At 41.0% G+C, this 21,838-nt stretch overlaps 1 protein-coding gene across 1 annotated transcript in view; it reads left to right on the top strand.

Moving 5' to 3' along the window:
* Nucleotides 1–4,424: 4,424 nt before the first annotated feature.
* pacrg (PARK2 co-regulated) overlaps nt 4,425–21,838 on the top strand; it is a gene marked incomplete at both ends in the record, with an annotated part of 117,349 nt that continues 99,935 nt past the window's right edge. The window contains one exon of the mRNA XM_080750957.1: nt 4,425–4,508. Within this exon, the coding sequence (XP_080607083.1) occupies nt 4,425–4,508 (84 nt within the window). The remainder of the gene's footprint in view (nt 4,509–21,838) is intronic.

The raw sequence follows: 21,838 nt of genomic DNA, 5'->3' as shown, positions 1-21,838 counted from the left end.
ACCGGTATATATTAATGTCCTAATAGTGTTTTAATACTGTATGCTTTTCAGGCAGTACCACTTATCAACCAAGTCATGTCAAACCAGACACATGGGATCTAAATGTCTCTATAAAGAGCAGAGAGACCAAATACAACCACCCCAATTGTATAAATTATGCTGTATTAACTACCATACAGATTAGTTAACATTGTAATCACACAAAAATGTACGGCTTTAACATAATCTGAATTCTATTTTGCCCTAGCCTGTTGAGGAATTCTGGATACATCAGGATGTTGAGGCAAACAGAGTCAGAGACACTTTCTTTTGACATTGCAATGTCCACTACAGATAATGAAACTGATGTATTGCACAGTTTATATAGCTATAGCAATTGTCCCTACTGTCACTGGGTTTCATATAATTAAAATATACAGCTTTCATTATCATAAAACCACGATACATTACAGGTACCGGTAGCCTACACTATACCGATATAAAATAAACAATTATGAATGATCACTAAAAAAAGAAAACAACAATGTCTCTATGTCTTTTGATATATATATATATATATATATATATATATATATATATATATATATAGAGAGAGAGAGAGAGAGAGAGAGAGAGAGAGAGAGAGAGAGAGGCTGATGGGGCCATGTTGACTGTTGATACGTTTGAAGACTTGCTCAAAGCAACGTAGATTGTCATTTTTAAGTAGGCCTATGTGATCATGCCACCAGACATCATTTTGTTCCAATGCCTGATTAAGTTCCAAAAAAGTTTGTAAATACATTTTGCAGTTTAATCCTAAGTGTATATTCTTAAAATCCCTTGGAAACCTTACCCTAAATGCATGACCCAATGGTTGTTTATCTTGCCTCATGGTAATTTGTGAACATCGACGGTTGCTGCTTCCTTTTCTTGCGGGGATTATTTTTGCTTCTCTACCCAGAGTCATCTGTGTTGTAGGTACATGTTCTTGCTCTAATGATGTCATAATTGCTATTTTCCATTACAGCATAAGATGGCTGCCAGGGGCGTGGAGGTGGACTGACAAATGAGCTGGTGATCAAACCAGGGACAACATAAGGACAGAGGCAGCATGGATAAACAAAACAAAATGCCTTTGTAATGACAATTGGTTTTGTTTTTCTTTTTTCCCCAGGCTCATTTTCTACCAGCAGAATGCATTTTCTAGGGACTTCAAAACAATATAAGCAACTAGTTACCCAATACATCATTAGTGCCAGACAGTAAAAATGAATTGTGTGGTGTGAGCCACAGAGACTATGCTGTTGTCCTTGAGGCAGCCTCGGAAAACAAAGATGTTAACTTGACCTATTTGGTGACAGACAGGCATACAGACATTTATAACTCATGCATGCACTCACGCCACAGACACACTATTCAAGACAATACCAGAATAAACAATAGCATTTTTTTTTCACACCGTTTGCGCTTGTTGTTGAAATTAACCCTAGTTACTGTTAATGTTTCCACACATCAGAATACACACTTATAGCACTCCTCCCCTCCACCCCACGCTCACCTCAGCGGTGAGATAGCGCCATTCCATTTGAACAGCCTTTTCTCAGTCCAGCTGAATTCATGCTGACGCTCCAGTTTGCTCAGTTTGCTTTCTGAAAACTCCCTTCTTCCTCTCTTTAATCCTCTGAGGAGAATAGAGAAAGAGCGGATGTGTGTGTGTGTGTGTGTGTGTGTGTGTGTGTGTGTGTGTGTGTGTGTGTGTGCGTGTGCGTGTGCATGTGCGTGTGCGTGTGAGAGAGAGAGAGAGAGAGAGAGAGAGAGAGAGAGAGAGACCAGTATTGAATGCTGACAGGGACATAACTCGCCTTCTCCTGCATACCTTGTTTACAGTCTCCTTCTTCGCTGCTATACCGTCCTCTCTCAATGGAGACATAAAAAACAAATAGGGGCTTTTAGAGAAATTGCCTGTGCGCTGAAGATTAATAACAGTTGCGCCAGTACCTCCAAGAGAGTCTCCAGAGGCAAAAAAAAAGGACATTGGAAGATTAAAAGTGCCACATCCCTAAATTGGAATGATTCAATGCACAAGCTGCTCTCTAACCAGCTTATTGAGAGTCAAGGCCTCAGTCGAGCTGCCAGACAAAACATTAAACATTTACTGTTAGATGGCGCATTCTCCTTCACTAATATGATGATGAGATGAGCATGTGATCCATCCTCTTCTGTTTCTGGGGATATCTGGGAGGGTCACTTTAGTGGCAGGCTGGCAGCAGAGGCAACTAGAAAAGTGCTCTCCTTGGTACACAGATCTCTGCCGCCCATGGCGGGGTTGCCTCAAGGCTGTGTCTTTGTGGGGTGTAGCTGTCAGGACAGGACAAAGCTGTGGGAGTAAATAAGAGTTTATACGACAGACAGTTCAACTTTTCACATTTTGTGGCACCTCCTCCTACGGGTAAAAGTGAAAGCCTTTTGGACACTTCCAACACACACACTACTCGAGTGTTAAGGCATGTGTGGAACTGTGGATTATAACACTCGCATGACTGAGCCTGATTTTGAGATTTTGAGGTGGAATGGGTTTGCTCACGTTTTGTAAAGAACACACACATTTGTGGGGCCCTCAGGCTACAGCAGTCCCTCCTATTAGCTGCCTGACTAACAGGATTCACATCCGACAAATTGAGCTGACAGGTATTTTAAATATTAAAAAAGAAATGCAAAAGAATATAGCCTATAGAGACTGTACATCCTGCATGATAAAATGTCTACAGGTGAGCTCATAATAGGCCTATATTTATATATTTAATGCACAACGTCAAGAAACCCTGCACGGGCACTGGCTCCATTTGACTCGGAGAGTGCGTGCTAAGTTTCATGACGATCGGTGCAGCAACATGCCCATGATTTTAAAGACAGCCACATCGCTCACTTCAAACTGGGTGTATTTATTTTCCCACTGTTGGTTCAAAGTAGGCCTACAGTAGCCTACCAATATCAATAGAGGAATATAGTTGGGGCGAATCCGATACTTCCCTGACCACGAGAGCAAAGGTCCGTTTCTCAGTGGTTTTGTCAACTATGAATGTTAAATAACAATTTGAGCTCCAAAGTCCCTCGCAAAAATGCGGGCAAAATGTTTGACAGCTAGGGTAATTTTCAGTCTCATTCACTTATAGGCCTATGCACTATACTATAAATGAAAAAATGACTCCCAAAAAATCTGCTTTAAGTGGGATGTGAGGGGTCAAACTTGGGGGTTTTAATTATTCTGAATCCATTGCAAGCATTTGTTTTGCACAAAAAACATTCCATTCCTTACTTTTCACAGTCTTTTGGGGTCCGTTTTTAGCCCAAGGAATGTTTTTCATGCAAAACAAATGCTTGCAATGGATTCAGAATAATTAAAAAACCCTAGTTTGACCCCTCACATCCAACTTAAAGCAGATTGTTTGGGAGTAATTTTCCTCCTAGTGAGTGAATGAGACTGAGTGAACCCTGTCAAACATTTTGCCCGCATTTTTGCGAGGGACATGGGAACTCAATTTGTTATTTAACCTTGACAAAACCACTGAGAAACGGACCTTTGCTCTCGTGGTCTCGGAAGTATCGGATTTGCCCCAACTAATATGTGAGGTGCCGATGGCGTGTATCCTGGGTTTGATTCCGAAGCCCAGCATCATGTCACTCTCCGTATCTGTCTGTTAAAATAAAGGAGAAAAGCACCCAAATGTCTACATCAGGGGTCAGCAACCTTTATGAAATGAAGTGCCATTTTTTATTTTCTAGATACTCGGTGTGCCATAGCAACACACATTTTAATGACACCCACAAAAGTTGCCTACCCCTGGTCTACATGTTATTCATTCAATACCAAGTGACATGTAAACATTACATTAAATTCTCATGTAATATGTTGAACAATATTTGTGAATCATTGCATCCAGCTAGAAACAGATAGGGGGATTATTTTTTAGGTTTGGTAGTTTTTGCTTAATGGTAATTTCAACAGAATCAGAGGCAATATTAGCTTAATATCTATTCCTAATATATTTTAAAACATGACCTATACTAATAGTCATGTTTTAAAATCTAGACAAAAACATTGTCTGTTAAATCTACCAGAATTAACTGACATTTAGCAGTGAGAAGGGTTTTGAGAATCAGTTTAAGGTTATATCTTTATCTTTAAGTTTTATTTAGCTCTTCAAGTGGTTCTTTTCAGCAGTGCCGCGCGCGGCGTGGGGTTTCCATGGCAACGGCTCGGGCTGGAATATGGTCCACACACAGTAACCATAATAGAGCCGGCGAAAGCGTCTCCTGGAAGTTCCATAGCAACCCGTCCCTAACAAACACCAGGCGACGTGTTTTCCTATATTAGCACCACATTAGGTTGATCATAAGACGTTTACGTTTGAAGCTGCAGCGTATTTTCACTTTTCACGTGCAGAATGAGACCACTGCAACTCTCCAAGAACAGCATGGAGCTGAAAACGGAAGGTTTTACCGTCAAGTCAACTATGAAGAACTCTGTGGTGAGTCAATTCTGACGTTGTGAAAAGTTAGCAGACGTCACGTACGTGTGTCGTCTTTATATTATAGCTAACGTTGTGCTCAATGTAAACGCGGAAACGCCACATCTACAGTGGTGGAAAAACTCAGAAAGTACCTACTCACATTTTATACTTGAGTAAAAGTATCAGTACTGCAATGTAGAAATAGGCCTACTACAACAAGTAAAAGTCCGCAATTCAAAAGGTAGCCTACTTGAGTAAAAATACAAAAGTGTTGGTATCAAAATGTAGGCTACTTAAAGTACAAAAAGTAAAAGTACTCATACAGAATGTCCCAGTTAAAGTTTTCAAATGACTTTGTAGGCCTACAAATATTTGAACTATAGCAGATCTACAAGCTCAGTAACAACATGCATTGTGAGCTTGTAGATCGACTATTTCAAATGGCCAAAATGTATAGGGCTGAAGTTGTTAAGTTTTGTAATAATAGGCTAATCCAAATCTTTGAGTTCTAGTAACTACATTTTTCAAATATTTGTACAATATTTGGATCCAAGAGCATGGAGTAGAAGTAAAAGTATTGGAAATTGGAACTTATCAAGTAAAGTACAAATGACTCAAAAGTGTAATTACTTACAGTACTTAAGTAAATGTTCTTAGTTACTTTCCACCACTGTTAAATTGATAAAACCACCAAGTGTGTGAACAATAACAACGTCCATGTATGTAATTGTTATGGTGTTAGGGAGCTTGTCAAGTTAGGTGACTCGGAGCAAAGTCTGTTCCAACTACATTATCTACACCTGGGACCTGGCAGCATCCTCTGACTTAATTAATTGCACACTAGCCTAATTATCTGCTACACACAAACCTGGCTTCAAAAAGCTGCCAGAGGTCACAAACACCTGCCTCTGAGTCACATAGGCTATTTCCCCCAGTTTAAAGTCATCAACAACCAGTGACAACAAATTGGTGTCAAATGCAAGGGCAGCATCAAGTTTAGCCTTGCTTGTGTCGCAGAGTGACTCACTGCCTCAGCCTCATGGCCTCAAAAATCTAGTAGCCTACTCCCCTGGTCTAAAGGGATATCCCTTTGTTCTAGTGGTTAAGATGTTAGACTTCCATGTAGGAGACCCCGGTTCAAATCCCGGGCATTACACTTGGCCTGCAGTTGGCCCTCATGTCGGACTATCCGGCTGTAAAGTTCTTGAATGAATCCCTCAGCAATTCTTTAACTCCAGTGACTGTTTATTATCAACTAGGCTACAGTACAGAGTGAGTGAAAGAAGAATGGCCTCAGTCTTGCTTTTTTGTCTACTTTCATTATTCAGCGGAGCTTATTATCTTTACGCATCACGAAAATAGAGTAAATAGCCCAGAGAAATAGAGTGGCGCAGGACAAAGAAAAGAATAGAATGGCTTGCTAAGCATAATTATCTTCCCATTATTCCATTCATTGACTGTCTGAATTTGTGAGTGGCAGAGAGAGAGATAGAGAAGGGGGAGAGAGAGAGAGAGAAGGGAGAGAGAGAGAGAAAGAGAGAGAGAGAGAGAGAGAGCAAATAAACCTAGGGTTTTGCTTGGATAAGCTTGAATAGTGAAGTTGCCAATGGGACACCTGTTAGAGGTTTCATTCAATGATGGGTTTGCGTTATACAAGAACCTTTGCAGGCTGAAACAAGGCTTCCAGAGCCATTATAGAAACCCAGAATGCAAGTCAGCTCACTCAAAATTGTGATGTTAAGAAAACATACAATATTTTGCGCTCATTCTGTGGTTAAAATCCTCCTTTATTTTGTTCATAGGAAACTCTGTGTGTGTCAACCTATCTCAAACCTTATCCTCATATTTATTTTAACTCAGGGATTGTACAAATCTAACGGACTACATGGGTCCTTTCTCAGAGTTACATGAACATGGAGGATTTTACTGTAGTGTGTACCTATAAAGTCAAATTGGAGCTGTTGTCATGCTAGACCTTGAATTTATGTAGCCTACAGTAGAAGAGGAGGCTCATTTCCAAAGGTACTCAAGTCTGGTCTGACTCCTTTCAGCACAAATGAAGATGGATCGGCAATGTGTAATAGGCCCAGATACTGCAGCACATCTGTCTTTATCGGTGGACTTTATTGATTGGTCAAGTATAGAACTGTCTTTGTGGTGCCAGGAAAATAGGTTAAGATGAGAAATTCTGATGAGTTAGTTCTATAGATTAGGCTTTGTGTATGCTCCTGGGTTCCTCCCATTGAGCGGTGCACCGGCCTACTAGAAAACAATGCAAGTCAGGAACAAAGCCAGTTGGAAAAGCATGGCCCGTCTGTCTGTTTGTTGCCCATATATGGACTCTGTATCTGTCTGTCTGTGTCCCTTTTATGCCCATACATTGCGTTCTGTATCAAGCATGCCCAAATATGGAGCCATGGAGATTCTATGGCGTCCTCACTCATGATCACTATAATAATGGTACCATTTTTCTCTACATGTTCTGTGCCTACTAGTGACTTCATCGTTGGGGAATTAAAGTTAATAGAAACCGCAGGCTTTCTATTTCTGGAAAGTTATGCTATAAAACTGTAGAAGCCATTGTTGTCATGTTAATAATAATAAAAAGTAATTGTGATGACCTAGGTAGGAAGATAGGGTTAAAATGGGTGACATGGTCCTTTAATGTTAAAATTGAACATTCAGGATTTTGCTGTGTGTGTACTGTGTACAAAGGAAAGATGCTGAAATTCTAGCAGATTTGGTAGACCATAGACAAGCTAAGCGCCAGACTGCAAACTGCTGATGTAATAAGCCTCCATTGGGATTCATGTTATTTGTGTGATATTCAGTGAGTTTGAAGGAGGCCACAGTTGGCAAACATTGCAAAGGGATTCTTTTGGAAAGGGAGCCTTTCTTTGACATGTATTCAGATAGTAACCGTGTGCTATTGAAAGGATGGAAATGATTCTTCGTGGAGTTTTACATCCAAACCTCTTTTTAAATTGAAGCCTTTCTAATATTCCTCTCATATTCGGAATCATTATAATGTGAATCGGCTACCACGCTGTACTGAAATAGACCATTCTGCTTGCTGAAGATTGAGCAGCGACTCACAAACACCAGGTCAGAAGAAGGGTCAGGAGGTTGTGTATCTTTTGTTTTTCCAGAAATATTGTTTTGCTTCATTCAAAAGAGGAGAAGAGTTAAAGTTGTCCTTGCCTCTATAGTCTCAATCTTGGATTCATAGCTGCATAATACTGTACATAAGGTTATTCTCAGATGCCCATATGCACATTACACTTTTTTGTTTTCAACTTTCCCTTGGCACCCTTTTGTAAAGGTAGAGTTACAGCTACTGTAGTTGGGCTGCAACTATCGATGATGTGTTTTTGGACATCATTTTAAAACATTAAATCTATTTTTTTCATATTTACCTGTATATATTTATTTTATAATCAACTAAATTGATGAATCTGAATAACCCCTTAAGCCCTATTTTACACTTTGATGTACAACAGTGTTGCAAAAATAATCAATCAAGCATCACAATGAACAAATAGCTAAGCTCTGTGTTGCATCGCCTTGTGAGCCTGTAGATACGGTTGTTTTAGCTATTATTGAAAATCAATTATTTCATTCAAAGTTATTATGTTTTTATAATTGATTAAATCAATTAGTTCGATTAACTGCTGCACCCCTGCAGCTAGTTGTCACAGATCGTTTTATTGCCTCATTTGATAGACAGAGGCATATGCTCTTGTTTTCCCCCTAGTTTCTTAGGCAGTTATTTTCCAACCCCTCCTTTTTCATTCAGAGCCAACCAGCAGGCTTTTTCCATCAGATTACATGTCTCTATTGGAGGAAACACAGACAGGTGGCCCGTGAAGAATTGTTATTTTTATCATTTCAAAAGTAGGTCTCCAAATACAAGGTTGCCGTAGTCTTTCCAAGGATATTTTGAAGTCTACAGCGTTTTTGATATTTTGTTTTCCGCGCTTTGTTTTGTTTTGATGTTGTTTTGTTGACAGCGTTGGCCTGGTTCATGGTGAGACGAGCGCACTGCATCAGAAGTTGCATCAATAGTCAGCAGTAGCTCGACATATGAATTCAGGTAACGTGTGAGCCTAATGTGCCCTGTCAGCATTCCCCTGGCTCTCACTTCCATATCTTTTCTTTACAGCCTCTCCCATGCCGAACGTGTCCAGTCCCTTGGAGTTTGATGCCAACAGTTTTAACTAGCTCTTTCTATCAGTTGGGGGGGGGGGGGGGGGGGGGGGGGGGAGCACAGGCAGCTGCCACCTCCTCACAATTACGGCACACTTAAAAGAATTAGATCTAAGTGATAAATGATGTTGGAAAGAGCAGCGTCGTCGTCATGATGACAGCAGCAGCATGCAGGGGGGGTGTAGAGTCTGCCTTTCGCAGTGCCAATGCCGGGCAGCGATGCTGAAGGGGGCGATCAGAGCCATCATTGACTTCCTCCCCATCGTTTTGAAGGTCATCAACAAATCTCCTGTCAGGAGTGTTGAGGCGGAAGGGCCCCGGCTAAGCCCTTCAATATTCACCATGTCTCCAGAGGATCTCGCTATGGCTGGAGGCACCGCCGGCTAAATCCTCAACAAAAACCATTACATTTTTCGGAGGCTGGGTTCTGTCTGTTGCCTTTCTATTTTTTTTCCTCTCCCCTGTGGTCACTGACATATCGCTCTGGATGGGGCAGCCTCGCTGAGAGCTGTGATTTGTAGATAACGACAAGGCCATTTGGAGCCTTAAAAGGGTACGGGGACTTGAAGCATAGGCTTATTATGCTGTAAAGTATTTGTGGTCATAGAAACTGAATCAATACCATAGGCCCCTGAAACGGCCTCCATCTTTTCCTGTTGATTCATCTCTCAGCTTTTAAAGAAAGAAACAAAGAAAAAAAGCCTTTTTATATTCTGGTGGGAGGTCGTCACCTTGTGTGTGAGGCAGAGGGAAGAACAGAAGCTGTTATTTTCGGTGTCAGAAGCTTATACCAGATTGGGTGACAAAGAATTACATGGATTTTAGAGGGAGAGCATTAGCATCTGCAGAGTGTTGTTTGCCACTGACAGCCATGATTGCGTCTCTGAATGTCACAGCAAAAAAACATACAACAACCTCTGAATGTAAATGTAGTCTGATTGAGGAGAGGAATATATTAATTGGCTCGAACTCATCTGATTACTTATTGTGGCTTACTGCATCTCTGTGTTCCAAATCTCACAGGGTATATGAAACAACGGGTAATACTGGAGGTAACCTTTGAAACTTCCCACTTTCTCTCAACTACAGAAGAATGCCTATTGTAACCTGTTGATAACATGCACGGGTATTGCTGTGGCTCATCTGTATTCTGTAAAATACTACACATTCGCTATTGCATGCTGTGAAAGCAAATGTGCAATAAATGCACGGCTCAGATTGTCTCTCTGAGGATGTGGATTCCCCCAACCACCCCCAAAGTATTAAGTGCCAAGGTGCAGATCAGCTCTCCGCACAGTATACAGTATGTTCCATTATGAGATTCATCGGAATCCATCAGATGAGAGATTCTACACATTCCTGTAGATTCCTGTATGCCTCTGCTCCCTGTGTCCTACACGCTACATGAGAGAATACAAGCATGATCCTTTTAAAGACAGTGTATTGCACAGTTCACCTGAGAGGGCAAATCAATGCGGGTTACACACACACGTGATCCCAGCCTCAGCTTCAGCGTGGCTGCTGTGGGTCTGTAAGATTGCTGTGCCTAGCCGGCCCTGATAGACCGCTTCTGTACAAGCACACCTCATTTACCGTTTGCTTGGCCTCTGGGATTACGATTGAGCTGGGCAACAGCATTCTCACATCTGTGTGTTCCTCTTCACCCTCCTCCACCACCACAACCATCAACCCCCCACCCCTTCCCTAGTGCAACTGATCAACCTCAGGGAAAAATATGGAGACTCCATACTAGCAAACGTGACCTCCATGTCTTAAGCCGTATACTGCTTAATACTCAGTCTACGACGTACGATGATGTAAGCTCACTGCGCATCGCAACGCATTTTGAGCTTGTAGATTGGCTATTTTTGGCGCGGGACACCATCGTATGATGGAGTAGGCTATAAATTAGGACTCTTATTTTCCTTGTCCCACATAGCATCATCAGTACTGAGCAGGTGGCTTTGCCCCTTGGCCGTAACTCTCTCCCTCATGCCGTCCCCCTCTGCAGGACCACTCTGTGCTTGACCTTTATTCAACCAGGCAGGTCACTTAAGCACACACAGTGTTTATTTACAAAGGTGGGCTGGCAAAGAAATTCCCCTCTTAAGGGAAAAGGCAATAGTTTAGCTGTAAAACAGTTTACAAACATTCAATTCAAAGACACAGTAGCATAGAAGGATAAACAAACATACATATACATATACATATACATATACATATACATATATATACATACATATACATATACATACATACTGTACATACATACATACCGGTACATACATACAAATAAAATACAAACAAAGAGAAGTACTTAGTAGGCCTACGGGCGTGATGGTAGTGTATAAGAGTAAGAGGTCATAGTTATTATTTTACACATAATGTCATGTGTAAAAGTGTGTAATAGTTTACATCCGTGTCTGTCTACTCTAAACTAATATGGTAAATATGGTGAAGACTAGAATAAAGAATAATGTTGTGAGGTCACAGTTACCTTGACCTTTGGCCTTTGTGAGACACACTGTCCATGTGAGAATGACCATGATAGAGGTCTGTAAAGCTGCTTCAGGGTTGAATTTGTCCACACCGTTTTTTTTTCTTCCTTCGCTTATAGTCAAAATCTATCTTCCTTGTCGTTCTAGACACATTTACCTGCCACAGGAGCTCATAATGTGCTCAGTGTGATACATGCATTGCCCATGAAGCAGGCTGTGGTTCTGTGACTCAGCGTGTGTGTGTGTATGTGTGTGTGTGTGTATGTGTGTGTGTGTGTGTGTGTGTGTGTGTGTGCGTGTGCGTGTGCGTGTGTGTGTGTGTGTGTGTGTGTGTGTGTATGTATGTGTGTGTGTGTGTGTGTGAGAAGCAGGCCTTTTCAAGTGAGGCAAATAGCAAAATATGGAGAACGCTCTGCAGTTGGATGGCAGACTGTACGTTTCTCTCCTGCTGGAACGGACGTGGATTGGTGCCATGCAACTTATTTCTTTTTCTATTCTTTTCTTTTTGCTTCAAGCTTCTATTCGTTGATCCAGAACCAAGCTTACACCAGCATTTCTGCATCTCGTTCTTTACTTCCTTCTTTCATCTCTTGTAGTTTGATTTGGACCTATACAGTAGACTATCACCACTATAAACATGTTTATGGTGAGCAGTTGTCATTTCAAAGTGCTTTCTTGACCATTGATTGGTAATATATTTTTGGCAGGTACAGGGGTCAATGACTACCGAAACATTACTTTCTGAAAAGCTGATATAATGAAACATTGTCCCGACTCCCTTTCATTGTGAATGCACTTTAGCTTGCTAACGGTGAAATAACTGTCCCTCGTCCCTCAACTTCTGGAGTCTGGAGCGCACAAGGACCTGCATGTTGGCACTGGCACTGCAGGCGGGGTGTAAAGAAACGGCATATCGTCTGTGTTCATTTTACTCTGAAAGTAAATTTCAAAGACTCATAAAGGTATTGTTACTGTCAGAGTAAGACACGAGCAATGTTTCTCAGTGGCAGAAGGGGAACTGGCCTACCTAAAGAATAGTTATATATAGAGCCATGTCACAAACAAATCTGATACAGTAAAGTACTGGGTTAAACCTACAAGTATTGCCAATGAGTTTTTTATTATGTAAACCGTATTATAGTACTCTACATAGCTCTACTTTAAAGGGTTTGTGAATCAAAAGTGTCCATTGCTTTACCAAGGTACATGCTAAAGTTTGGTGTCTGGCAGACACCCGAAAGGCCAAACTGTGAGGAAACTGATGAGTACGTAAGACTACAAGACAGTGTTCATGTACTTCATGCTCCTGCTGTCTGATACCAGTGGATAGATTAGGTTAATTGATGGTGTGGCTTTTGAGGTTTGCAAATTGCTGAAATCACAATGACCTTTTCCTCACTTGATGCAAAAGCCACCTGGAAACATCAGTAGGATACAGGGAAGTGTTTGCCACAGCATTCTATCATGACCTTATAAGAGGTGACGGGGTATTCATGTCTATTATGTTTGCTCTGCTCAGAGCTTGCTTGACAATTATAGCGGCCTCTGTGTTTGTTATGCTCTCCTTCAAACCCCTGTAGCTTGCATTCTAATTAGATGGCTTTTAATGGAGAATGTTTATTGCTCCTTGCAAAGCTCCATTTTCCTCTCCGGAGTTAATTAGGTCTATGTTATAGGGTAAGTAATGTAATGCAGAGGACATCTAGGCAGAGGCCTGTAAACGCTGCCCCTTCCCCATCAAAGGCAAGAAAACGCAGAGCAATCCAAACACTCTTTTCCCCTTTTATGTTTTGGAATGCTTTCTGCATTTTCCATCTGTAGTTTATTAGGATCTATGTGTCATCCTGACCATTAGTCCACCACCCGAGCACCGTATCTCAAAAACCTGTGGTTGGATTGGCATGGCATTTGTTGTTCACCTTCATGCTTTCCGGAAAATGAATCCTACTGATTTAGGTGACCCCGTGGCCTTTCATGTAGCGCCATCATGAAGTACAAATGTTCCACTTGGATGCACACACGATATCTCAAAATCCAATGGCCAGGTTGGCATCACACTTGCTGAGCACATTCATGCTTCCTGGAGGATGAATCTAACATACCTTTTGGGCACCGGCCTACATGGAAACAATGCATAAAAGGGACAAGGACAGACAGACACAGAGAGATCTCCATATATGGACATAAATGGACTCAGACAGACAGACAAATACAAATATCTCCATATATGGGCACATAAGGGAGTGGGACACAGACCGACAGACAGATACAACGGGTACTCTGACTATGGGTACAATGATGGGCTAAGCCTAAAACTAACCCTAATCCTTAACCCTAACACTAACCCTAAGGTAAGTGGGGTACATAGAACCTGGGGATGACCCCTTCCCAACTTGCATTGTTCCTGAGTAGACTGGGTTTAAATGACTAAGCCCATAACATTGTAAATTTTCAGAATTCTTGCCCTAGTCAAAAAGTACAACTGAACCGTTGTGTTGTAAAACAAGTCTAAGGAAACCTTCCAAGCGCCTGTTCAAAAGAAAGCAAGAATGTTTATAAATTGGCATAGTGCAACGTGGGACATTAGCCAGATCTGCAGGTGAAAAGTACATTTTATGGGCCTTTGAGATTTGAGGTGATGTCCGTGTTCTCTTTAGGATTCCACCTGGGATTATTATATGCTTTAGCTCGTGTTTCTCGGTCTCAGCGGAGTTAAAGCACTACCCAAGTCAAAGGCACGCTAGAGGCAGGAGCTCTGCTGCAGTTACAGAACAGGTCAGGCTGGAAGGAAGACATCTTATGATACTGTTATAAAAGATCTACATCAGGGCCCAAGACCATCTGTTATACAGTTAGATACAAGCTCAAGACAAACAGCTGGCTTGTGGGCTAGCGTTTATTTTATTATTATAATTATTTTACAAATTACATGACAGTAGTCAAAAATATACAACCATATACAGTACATGAAAGTATGTACCTGCAACAATAAATGCTCCTTTTCACATTTTTTGCAAACAAAATGAGAAGCAAATGTCATACACATGGCTTGCAGGCTGGAAGGGGTACAATCCGACCCATGGGATGATTTCAGGAAGATAGTGTACATTTTGGTTTTGTTTTAATTAAATATGCACATTACTGTCTGTATCCCCTTAATGCATCCGTGCAAATCTGCTATTGTACAGTACATTGGTGGGCAGGAAACTGCCACCACAGTACGTAGGCACTGCAACGTGACACTATACTTAAACCCTATATAATTAGTTGAGTTCCCCTGGGCTCTATACTATAGTGACCCTTCTGTTTTCGCTCTTCACTGAATTGTGTCGCTAAAAAGACCACGAGGATGAGAGATTCAGGCAAAGTGACGCCATTTATTGTCTTCTCTATTGCAATGGATTAGAGCACCGAAATGACTGACTTCAAATGGGAATATTTATTCATTCCCATCACTGAGGAGTTTGTGGAGCTGCTGCCCATGACAAACACCACAAGGGCCAGAAAAGTCTTCTCCAGCCTTGGCCACGTCCTGGACAGACTGGGGGTTGACTGAAGCCATCCTCGTGGATTTAAGTTCCCAGTCATTTGGATTAGATAGAAGGCATCATGTCTTGACTTCTAGCCTGGGCAAAACGTTTCAGTTGTGAGATTTGATTTGGCTTTAATCCATTTAATCCATGCATGCTGTCGACGTGGCAACAGATGCCGCACGTATCATGGTTGGGGAAAACACAGGTGTTGCTGCAAAACCCAGGGAGAAGGTTCAGACAGAGAATCAAGAGCATGAATTTTGGAATTTTCATTGCATTATACAAAACCAAAAGGTGTAGGGATGGACATCGGTATCGGCCAATATCAGAAATCGGCAGGTATCATATCAAACCGGCCAAATCGGTGATCGGCAGGTCACTGACATAAATATGCCAAAATCGGCCAATTGTATCTCTTGCACTGCACAGCATGATGCTCGGTCCTGTGACGTAAACATTAGCAAGTAGCAGCCAGTCTACTTGGAGGCAGCCTACAGAATACAGATGGTGCTGATTACCTTTGCAATGTAAGGATATATTCCATAATCCTGTGTCAATGTCGTCTCCAAAAAGAAGGGGGGAAAAAAGCATGCGTCACCTGCTTTCCTCCTGCCTAGTCCAGACGGTCATATTAGACTGAATATTGTCTGTGATTTTGGATATTGAACTATTGTGATTGATTTGGCATTAGTGTTCTTCTAGCTTATTGGTACTCAAATTGAAGTATGTCTTGTAGGCCTACTTGGCCTGAAACAAAAGGGTATTGGAGCAACCCTATATCCTAGTTCTTAGCTAAAGAAATCGGTATCGGAAAAATCGGTTTTGGCAGGTCAGACCTTCATAAAACCGGTGGATCGGTATCGGCCAAGAATTTTGCAATCGCAAAAGCCTGAACTGGAGGCACAAGACATTTCTTTTGTCCTTTTGTGTTTCTTTTTGTAGAAATGTGAGTACTTTGTCCTCCATTGATTTGAAGTTTTGGATGTGCTGCCTTTTGAGGAATTTTTCAATTCCTACCTTTTATGTATACTGAAATCTGCTCGTTTGAGCACAGCTCTGCTCAAACGTTTCAATTACATTGAAGAATTGTTGAAATAAGGTGCAGCTGTGTAACCTACTTTCACAATTATTTTTGCTAGGCCTACATTTGTGTGTGCCAATGATCTTCAATTTATTACGTTTATTAATGGAAAGGGTGGAGTTCCCAAAGCTATCTTAGCCAAAAATATCTTTTTTAGTTACATTTCTCATCATATCTCTCTTATAGTCAATACTGATCATATAAATGATGCTTGCTAGTCAATCTTCTAAAATGAAACACATGTTATAGCAGGTTGGGGGGGGGTACTCACAATGACTTTCACCCTTAGTTTAGCTATTAATTAATCTGGTCGGCATTAAGTCACATTTGAACCAGTGAGTCTGGCTCACAACCTAAAATGAGATTTATATCCCTGACCTAGAGCTATTTACTCTGCGTAAACATGAGTTAGGCCTGGTTTCTGCTACAATGGCTACTGTGTTTCCAGAGCCATGGAGTAGAGCCCTGTCTTAATCTTGCTCCCTGCCCGCTCCCACTGGATTTCTGACAATTATTGCTAGGGATGGACATCGGTATCGGCCAATATCAGAAATCGGCAGGTATCATATCAAACCGGCCAAATCGGTGATCGGCAGGTCACTGACATAAATATGCCAAAATCGGCCAATTGTATCTCTTGCACTGCACAGCATGATGCTCGGTCCTGTGACTAAAGTAAACATTAGCAAGTAGCAGCCAGTCTACTTAGTGGCAGCCTACAGAATACAGATGGTGCTGATTACCTTTGCAATGTAAGGATATATTCCATAATCCTGTGTCAATGTCGTCTCCAAAAAGAAGGGGGAAAAAAAGCATGCGTCACCTGCTTTCCTCCTGCCTAGTCCAGACGGTCATATTAGACTGGATATTGTCTGTGATTTTGGATATTGTACTATTGTGATTGATTTGGCATTAGTGTTCTTCTAGCTTATTGGTACTCAAATTGAAGTATGTCTTGTAGGCCTACTTGGCCTGAAACAAAAGGGTATTGGAGCAACCCTATTTCCTAGTTCTTAGCTAAAGAAATCGGTATCGGAAAATCGGTTTTGGCAGGTCAGACCTTCATAAAACCGGTGGATCGGTATCGGCCAAGAATTTTGCAATCGGTCCATCTCTAATTATTGCCCATGTTTTGTTCGTTTTTTTGATTCATTGATCTGCAGCTACTCAGTCAGGGGTATATATAGCCTATAAACTGAATGTTGGATGATTGAATGTCCTTGAGCTTCATGGGATTACAGTCACATAAAGGCATGAATATGTTGTAATAGCAGAGTGGAGAAAGTTCCTATCAAGGCATTTGGCGTTTGACGCAGGGATTTCCAGTGGCGTTGATGTATATTGTGTTGCCATCCCGACAGCAGTTTCACCTGATCCTGCCCGCCACAAACTTTAAAGTACCGCCTTCTCTTGCAAAATGTGTCCATTTTGCCCAGGGACTGTCCCTAATATTCCTATCCCTGACCTTAACCCTAATCTTAACCTAACACAAACTATGCCTAAACCTAACCTTAACCTCATAGAAATGGTGCCTTGATCTCAAAACCCCACCCATCCGAGGCGAAACACCCTGGAAAGATTGAGAGCCAAATACAAACAGAAAGGCTGATGTGAGAGAGAGACAGAGAGTAGGGTTTGGCCATTTCAGCACCATGGACAGAGACACATTGAGCTGCTGGGCTAACTGCTGCTGGTCATATTTCTCGATAGAGCTTGTTATGTGCTTTCTCTTTGAAGAGACTTACTTTTACTGTAGTGTAGAGGACAGAGTAGGTATATCAACCCAGAGGTGCCAGAATTGTCTATTCTAGATACATACTTTTGCACATTTGTAGCAGTTAACAAAGTCCAGTTTGTTTGCATTTTTGTCAAGGCTCAGGCTGTAACAAAAAATGAGAAATGTGTCCAAATGTTAGACTTGCCTCCTTACAATACAAAAGCAATGTATGTAAGCAATGCTTTCTTTGATCTGATCATGCCTGCAGCTAATTAAAAACTGCCCGCTCAGCGCTCATATGAGATTTGAATTGGGTCCCATAACTGAAAATTTACTGAAATGGCTATTGTCTTAATTATGCCCTCAAGTTGTATCAAAACATATTTATTTATAACTAAAACGCTTATTATGCTAATAAATAGCAGCATTAATTAGAGTTAGACATTTGCCACTGCTTTGAATTGCAATGCGCTCATGCATGCCAAACTCAACACAACCACAATAGTTCTGAAAATTAGCAGGACTAATTAAGCCAGAGAAGTAAGACAGTTTTAAAATTAAGGAGGAAAAAAGATATTGGTTTGTTGATATGGTAATTAATCATCATAATGTACTGATTAAGATTGTATTTTTATCAGCAACTCCATAGTTGATGGTACTGTATAAACCTTGGAAATGCACATTCCTAGTGATTATTTTGATGACTAAGGGACAGAAAGAAATTTATGGAGGGGGGTCACTGGAGGAAATGTATACGCCCTGATATAAAATGCTATGACCCTCCCTCTGTATGTGGGAAAAAATCAGTGGCCCTCCCCAACCAAAAAAAGAAAAGAAGATGGCCCTCCCCTAAAACATAACATTTTATACATGAGTAAAATGATCCCTAAAAACATAAACTTATTCATAAACGCAACTGCAGTAATAATAGCACTATATACGAGAACATGAATAAAGCAAATTCACCTCCCCCTATGAGACTCGAACCGGCGGCCCCACGGGACGAATGGATCGTTAGCACAGTTACTAATGCACTGAGCTATCTTCACAGATAACATTTTAGTGAATAAAAGTGAACTCTAGAACTTAAGCTACCACTTCTATATCATATGATGTTACAGGACTTAGGAGAAGGCTATGAATGTTTAATCTGTAAACTCACCGCTTCATCTATCTGTCTGGGAAATTTTATACGCAAATGTGAAAGTGAAGAAAAATGCTTTCCATTGGAACACTGCCATCCTTTAAGATGATCCACTGCCGGCCGAACTTAACCCTATATATTAAAACAGGGATGCCATATGTTTCATCAATGAGACTATCCCTAAAAGATTCCCGTTGTGGTGGAGAAAGAAAAAAAGACGAAAAAACCTCGAAGCCAAAATCAAAATCCAAACAGCCACACACACGCAATTCCAGTAGGACTTGCCTAACCCCTCTGATCTTCTTGTTGTCCGTGCTCTTCTCTAATTTAGTTTCGAGTCTGACAAGACTCTCCTCAGCAGAGAGGGTCTGCAGCGAAGCTCTTAAATTGTGATCCAAGTAACTTTTAGTACGCACATTTGTTCTCTTGATGTTGTAAGACGCCATGTTTGTTGTGTTCTGAACTTTTCCCTCTGACTAAAAGTATTGTCGCTGCCAGGAAGAGCGTCAGTGATTGGCCAGAAACTGCACACGCCTACTGGCTGGATAGGCCAAGCTAAATGATTGACACATAGAAGCATAGGCGGCGCTAGGGGGGTGCTTGCAGGTGCTTTAGCACCTCCAAAGAAGCCCATAGCACCCCCGTAGCACCCCCAAGAAATGCTCAGCCAATTTTTTTTTTTTTTTTCTGTCATCAAATAAAATTATCTTGTTCAAATCTGTGACATTGGTGAAAAAAAGATTCCTGCCCACTAGAAGTCCTTCATGATGAGTTAGGAGTAGGGATGGAGATCGGAATCTGCCGATATCAAAAATCGGCTGGTATGATATCAAACCGGCCGCATTGTACGCACATGTATCATGTTAAGTCCCTTACAGAGGTTTTACAACCCAAAACAACAGGAACAGGGTCATGAGGTAATATTTTGCCCTTAAATATTTGAAAGGAAGGAATAGACTAGAGTCAGACTACTAAGTGTGACACAAGGTAATTTTCTCACCTTGAAAACAATGAATGCAACCTTATTTATTTTGGCTTTTAAGACAATCGTTTTGCTTGTTAAAAAATATTTATTCAATTATAATATTATTAATAATATTTGAAATAAATGATCTCAATATGTATACCCATAATTTTAAAATAAAGGTTTTGCCATAATCATGCAGCTCTAACAGTGACACAGACATAGAAGCAATGGCACAGCAATTATAAAATATATACAGTAGTAGACCTATGTATTTTTAACTTTAGACCTTTCAGTGAATGATCAGCTGGCATCAATATTATATATATTAGACTGGATATTGTCTGTGATTTTGGATATTGTACTATTGTGATTGATTTGGCATTAGTGTTCTTCTAGCTTATTGGTACTCAAATTGAATTATGTCTTGTAGGCCTACTTGGCCTGAAAAAGGGGTATTGGAGCAACCCTATTTTCTAGTTCTTAGCTAAAGAAATATAACCGGTGGATCGGTACCGGCCAAGAATTTTACAATCGGTCCATCTCTAGTTATGAGAAAAATAAAATGTGCCAGAAATCATCAGTATCTGCATTGTGTGCAGCCTGCCCTATACATCACTCCTTTTGTTCATGGTATTACCATTTATTTAATGTGACTTAACACTTGCGATACTTGAATGGTACTGATTGAACAGTTATTTGCCCTAACCCTTTTTTTTTTTTTTTTTAACAGAATAGCGGATTTTGCACTGCAGCACAAGATATTTGGCTGTACGTATAGGCTTTTGGAGCCCAGCAAAAATAAAAATAAAGATAAATACATTTGTGTTTGTTTAGGCTCTTATACTGTATATAAATTGGTAGGCTATATCCACAACTACTTAGCACCTCCATTAATAGCCAAACTCCCTTCCAGCACCCCCATTAAAAATTGTCTGGAGCCGCCACTGCATAGAAGGAACAATGGGAAAGGCTCAATAGCCCAGCTGTTGGGAAAAACCAAGATAAGCAACGGAGGGGTGTCAATGACTATTGTTGTACTATTATTCAGGAAAGCTGTAAAGAAAATATGCATATAAAATCCGGGCTCATTTTAAAAATAAAAATTGGATGACCCTCCCTTGGACTCAAAGTAAAATTTGATGACCCTCCCTCAAACTAAAACTAAAAAGACATGACCCTCCCCTATTTTCCTCCAGTGACCCCCCTCCATAAATTTCTCTAGGTCCCTAATTTAACTGCTTTCGCAACTATACCGTAGCTTAAGATACTGTAAGACAGTCAACAAATAAATATCTGAAAGTAGGTTGTAGGTCTAATAAGCTAGGGCATCCATAAGTCATCCATTCACCATTATCACTTCAATCCCCATAAGGCTGAGCTGACCTTGACAGAGGAGAATATGTCCTCCTTAACAGTCTAATCTGTCGGTGTTAGGCATGCATCGTGTGCTCCACTCCAGGGTCGTATGTGGCAGATCACATACTGCATACATCAACATAATGGGAACCAGCGAGAGAAAAATCAATGTATCTGACAAACACTCCAGTCCAAATCCAATAATGCCAAATGGTGGCCTTTGTTGTTTTTTTGTTGGAATCACCAGGGCAATAATATTGGTCTGACCTTTTGAATTTTGCTGACTAGCAGAGATGCCGAAATGTATGGCCTGTATTTTTTCAGGGCCAGCTACAAATCCTGGTCATATTTGTGATGTATAGAAGTTGTAGTCTTAACATTTGTCAAAAAGTGCAACTGAATGGTTGTGTCGTAAAACAAAACTTGGGAAACCTTCCAAGTGTCCGCTGAAAAGAAAGCAAGAAAGTTTATAACATGTTCCCTTGGGGGTGGACTAATAGTGAAATGTGGGACTTTGGCCAGATCTGCATGTGACACTTTCCACCGCATTGTTTTTTCACCTGGAGCAGAATAAGTACATCTTACGGGCCTTGGAGATTTAAGGTGACGTCCGTGTTCTCTTTAGGATTCCACCTGGGATTATTATGCTCTTTAGCTCGTGCCTCTCGGACTCTGCTGAGTTAAAGCACTACCCCAAGTCAAAGGCACGCTAGAGGCAGGAGCTCTCCTGCAGCAACACAATGAAGAAGTTAAGGAACAGGATAATCAGGCTGGGAAGAAGTCCTCCAATATACTGTCAGAAATGATCCTCATCAGGACCCAGCACCCTCTTTGCTTCAGCCACCT

This window comes from Nannobrachium achirus, assembly GCF_963921795.1.
Source record: "Nannobrachium achirus genome assembly, chromosome: 20".
NCBI lineage: Eukaryota > Metazoa > Chordata > Actinopteri > Myctophiformes > Myctophidae > Nannobrachium > Nannobrachium achirus.
Note: the sequence above shows the minus strand (reverse complement) of the source record. Positions and strands in the feature narration are given on the sequence as shown.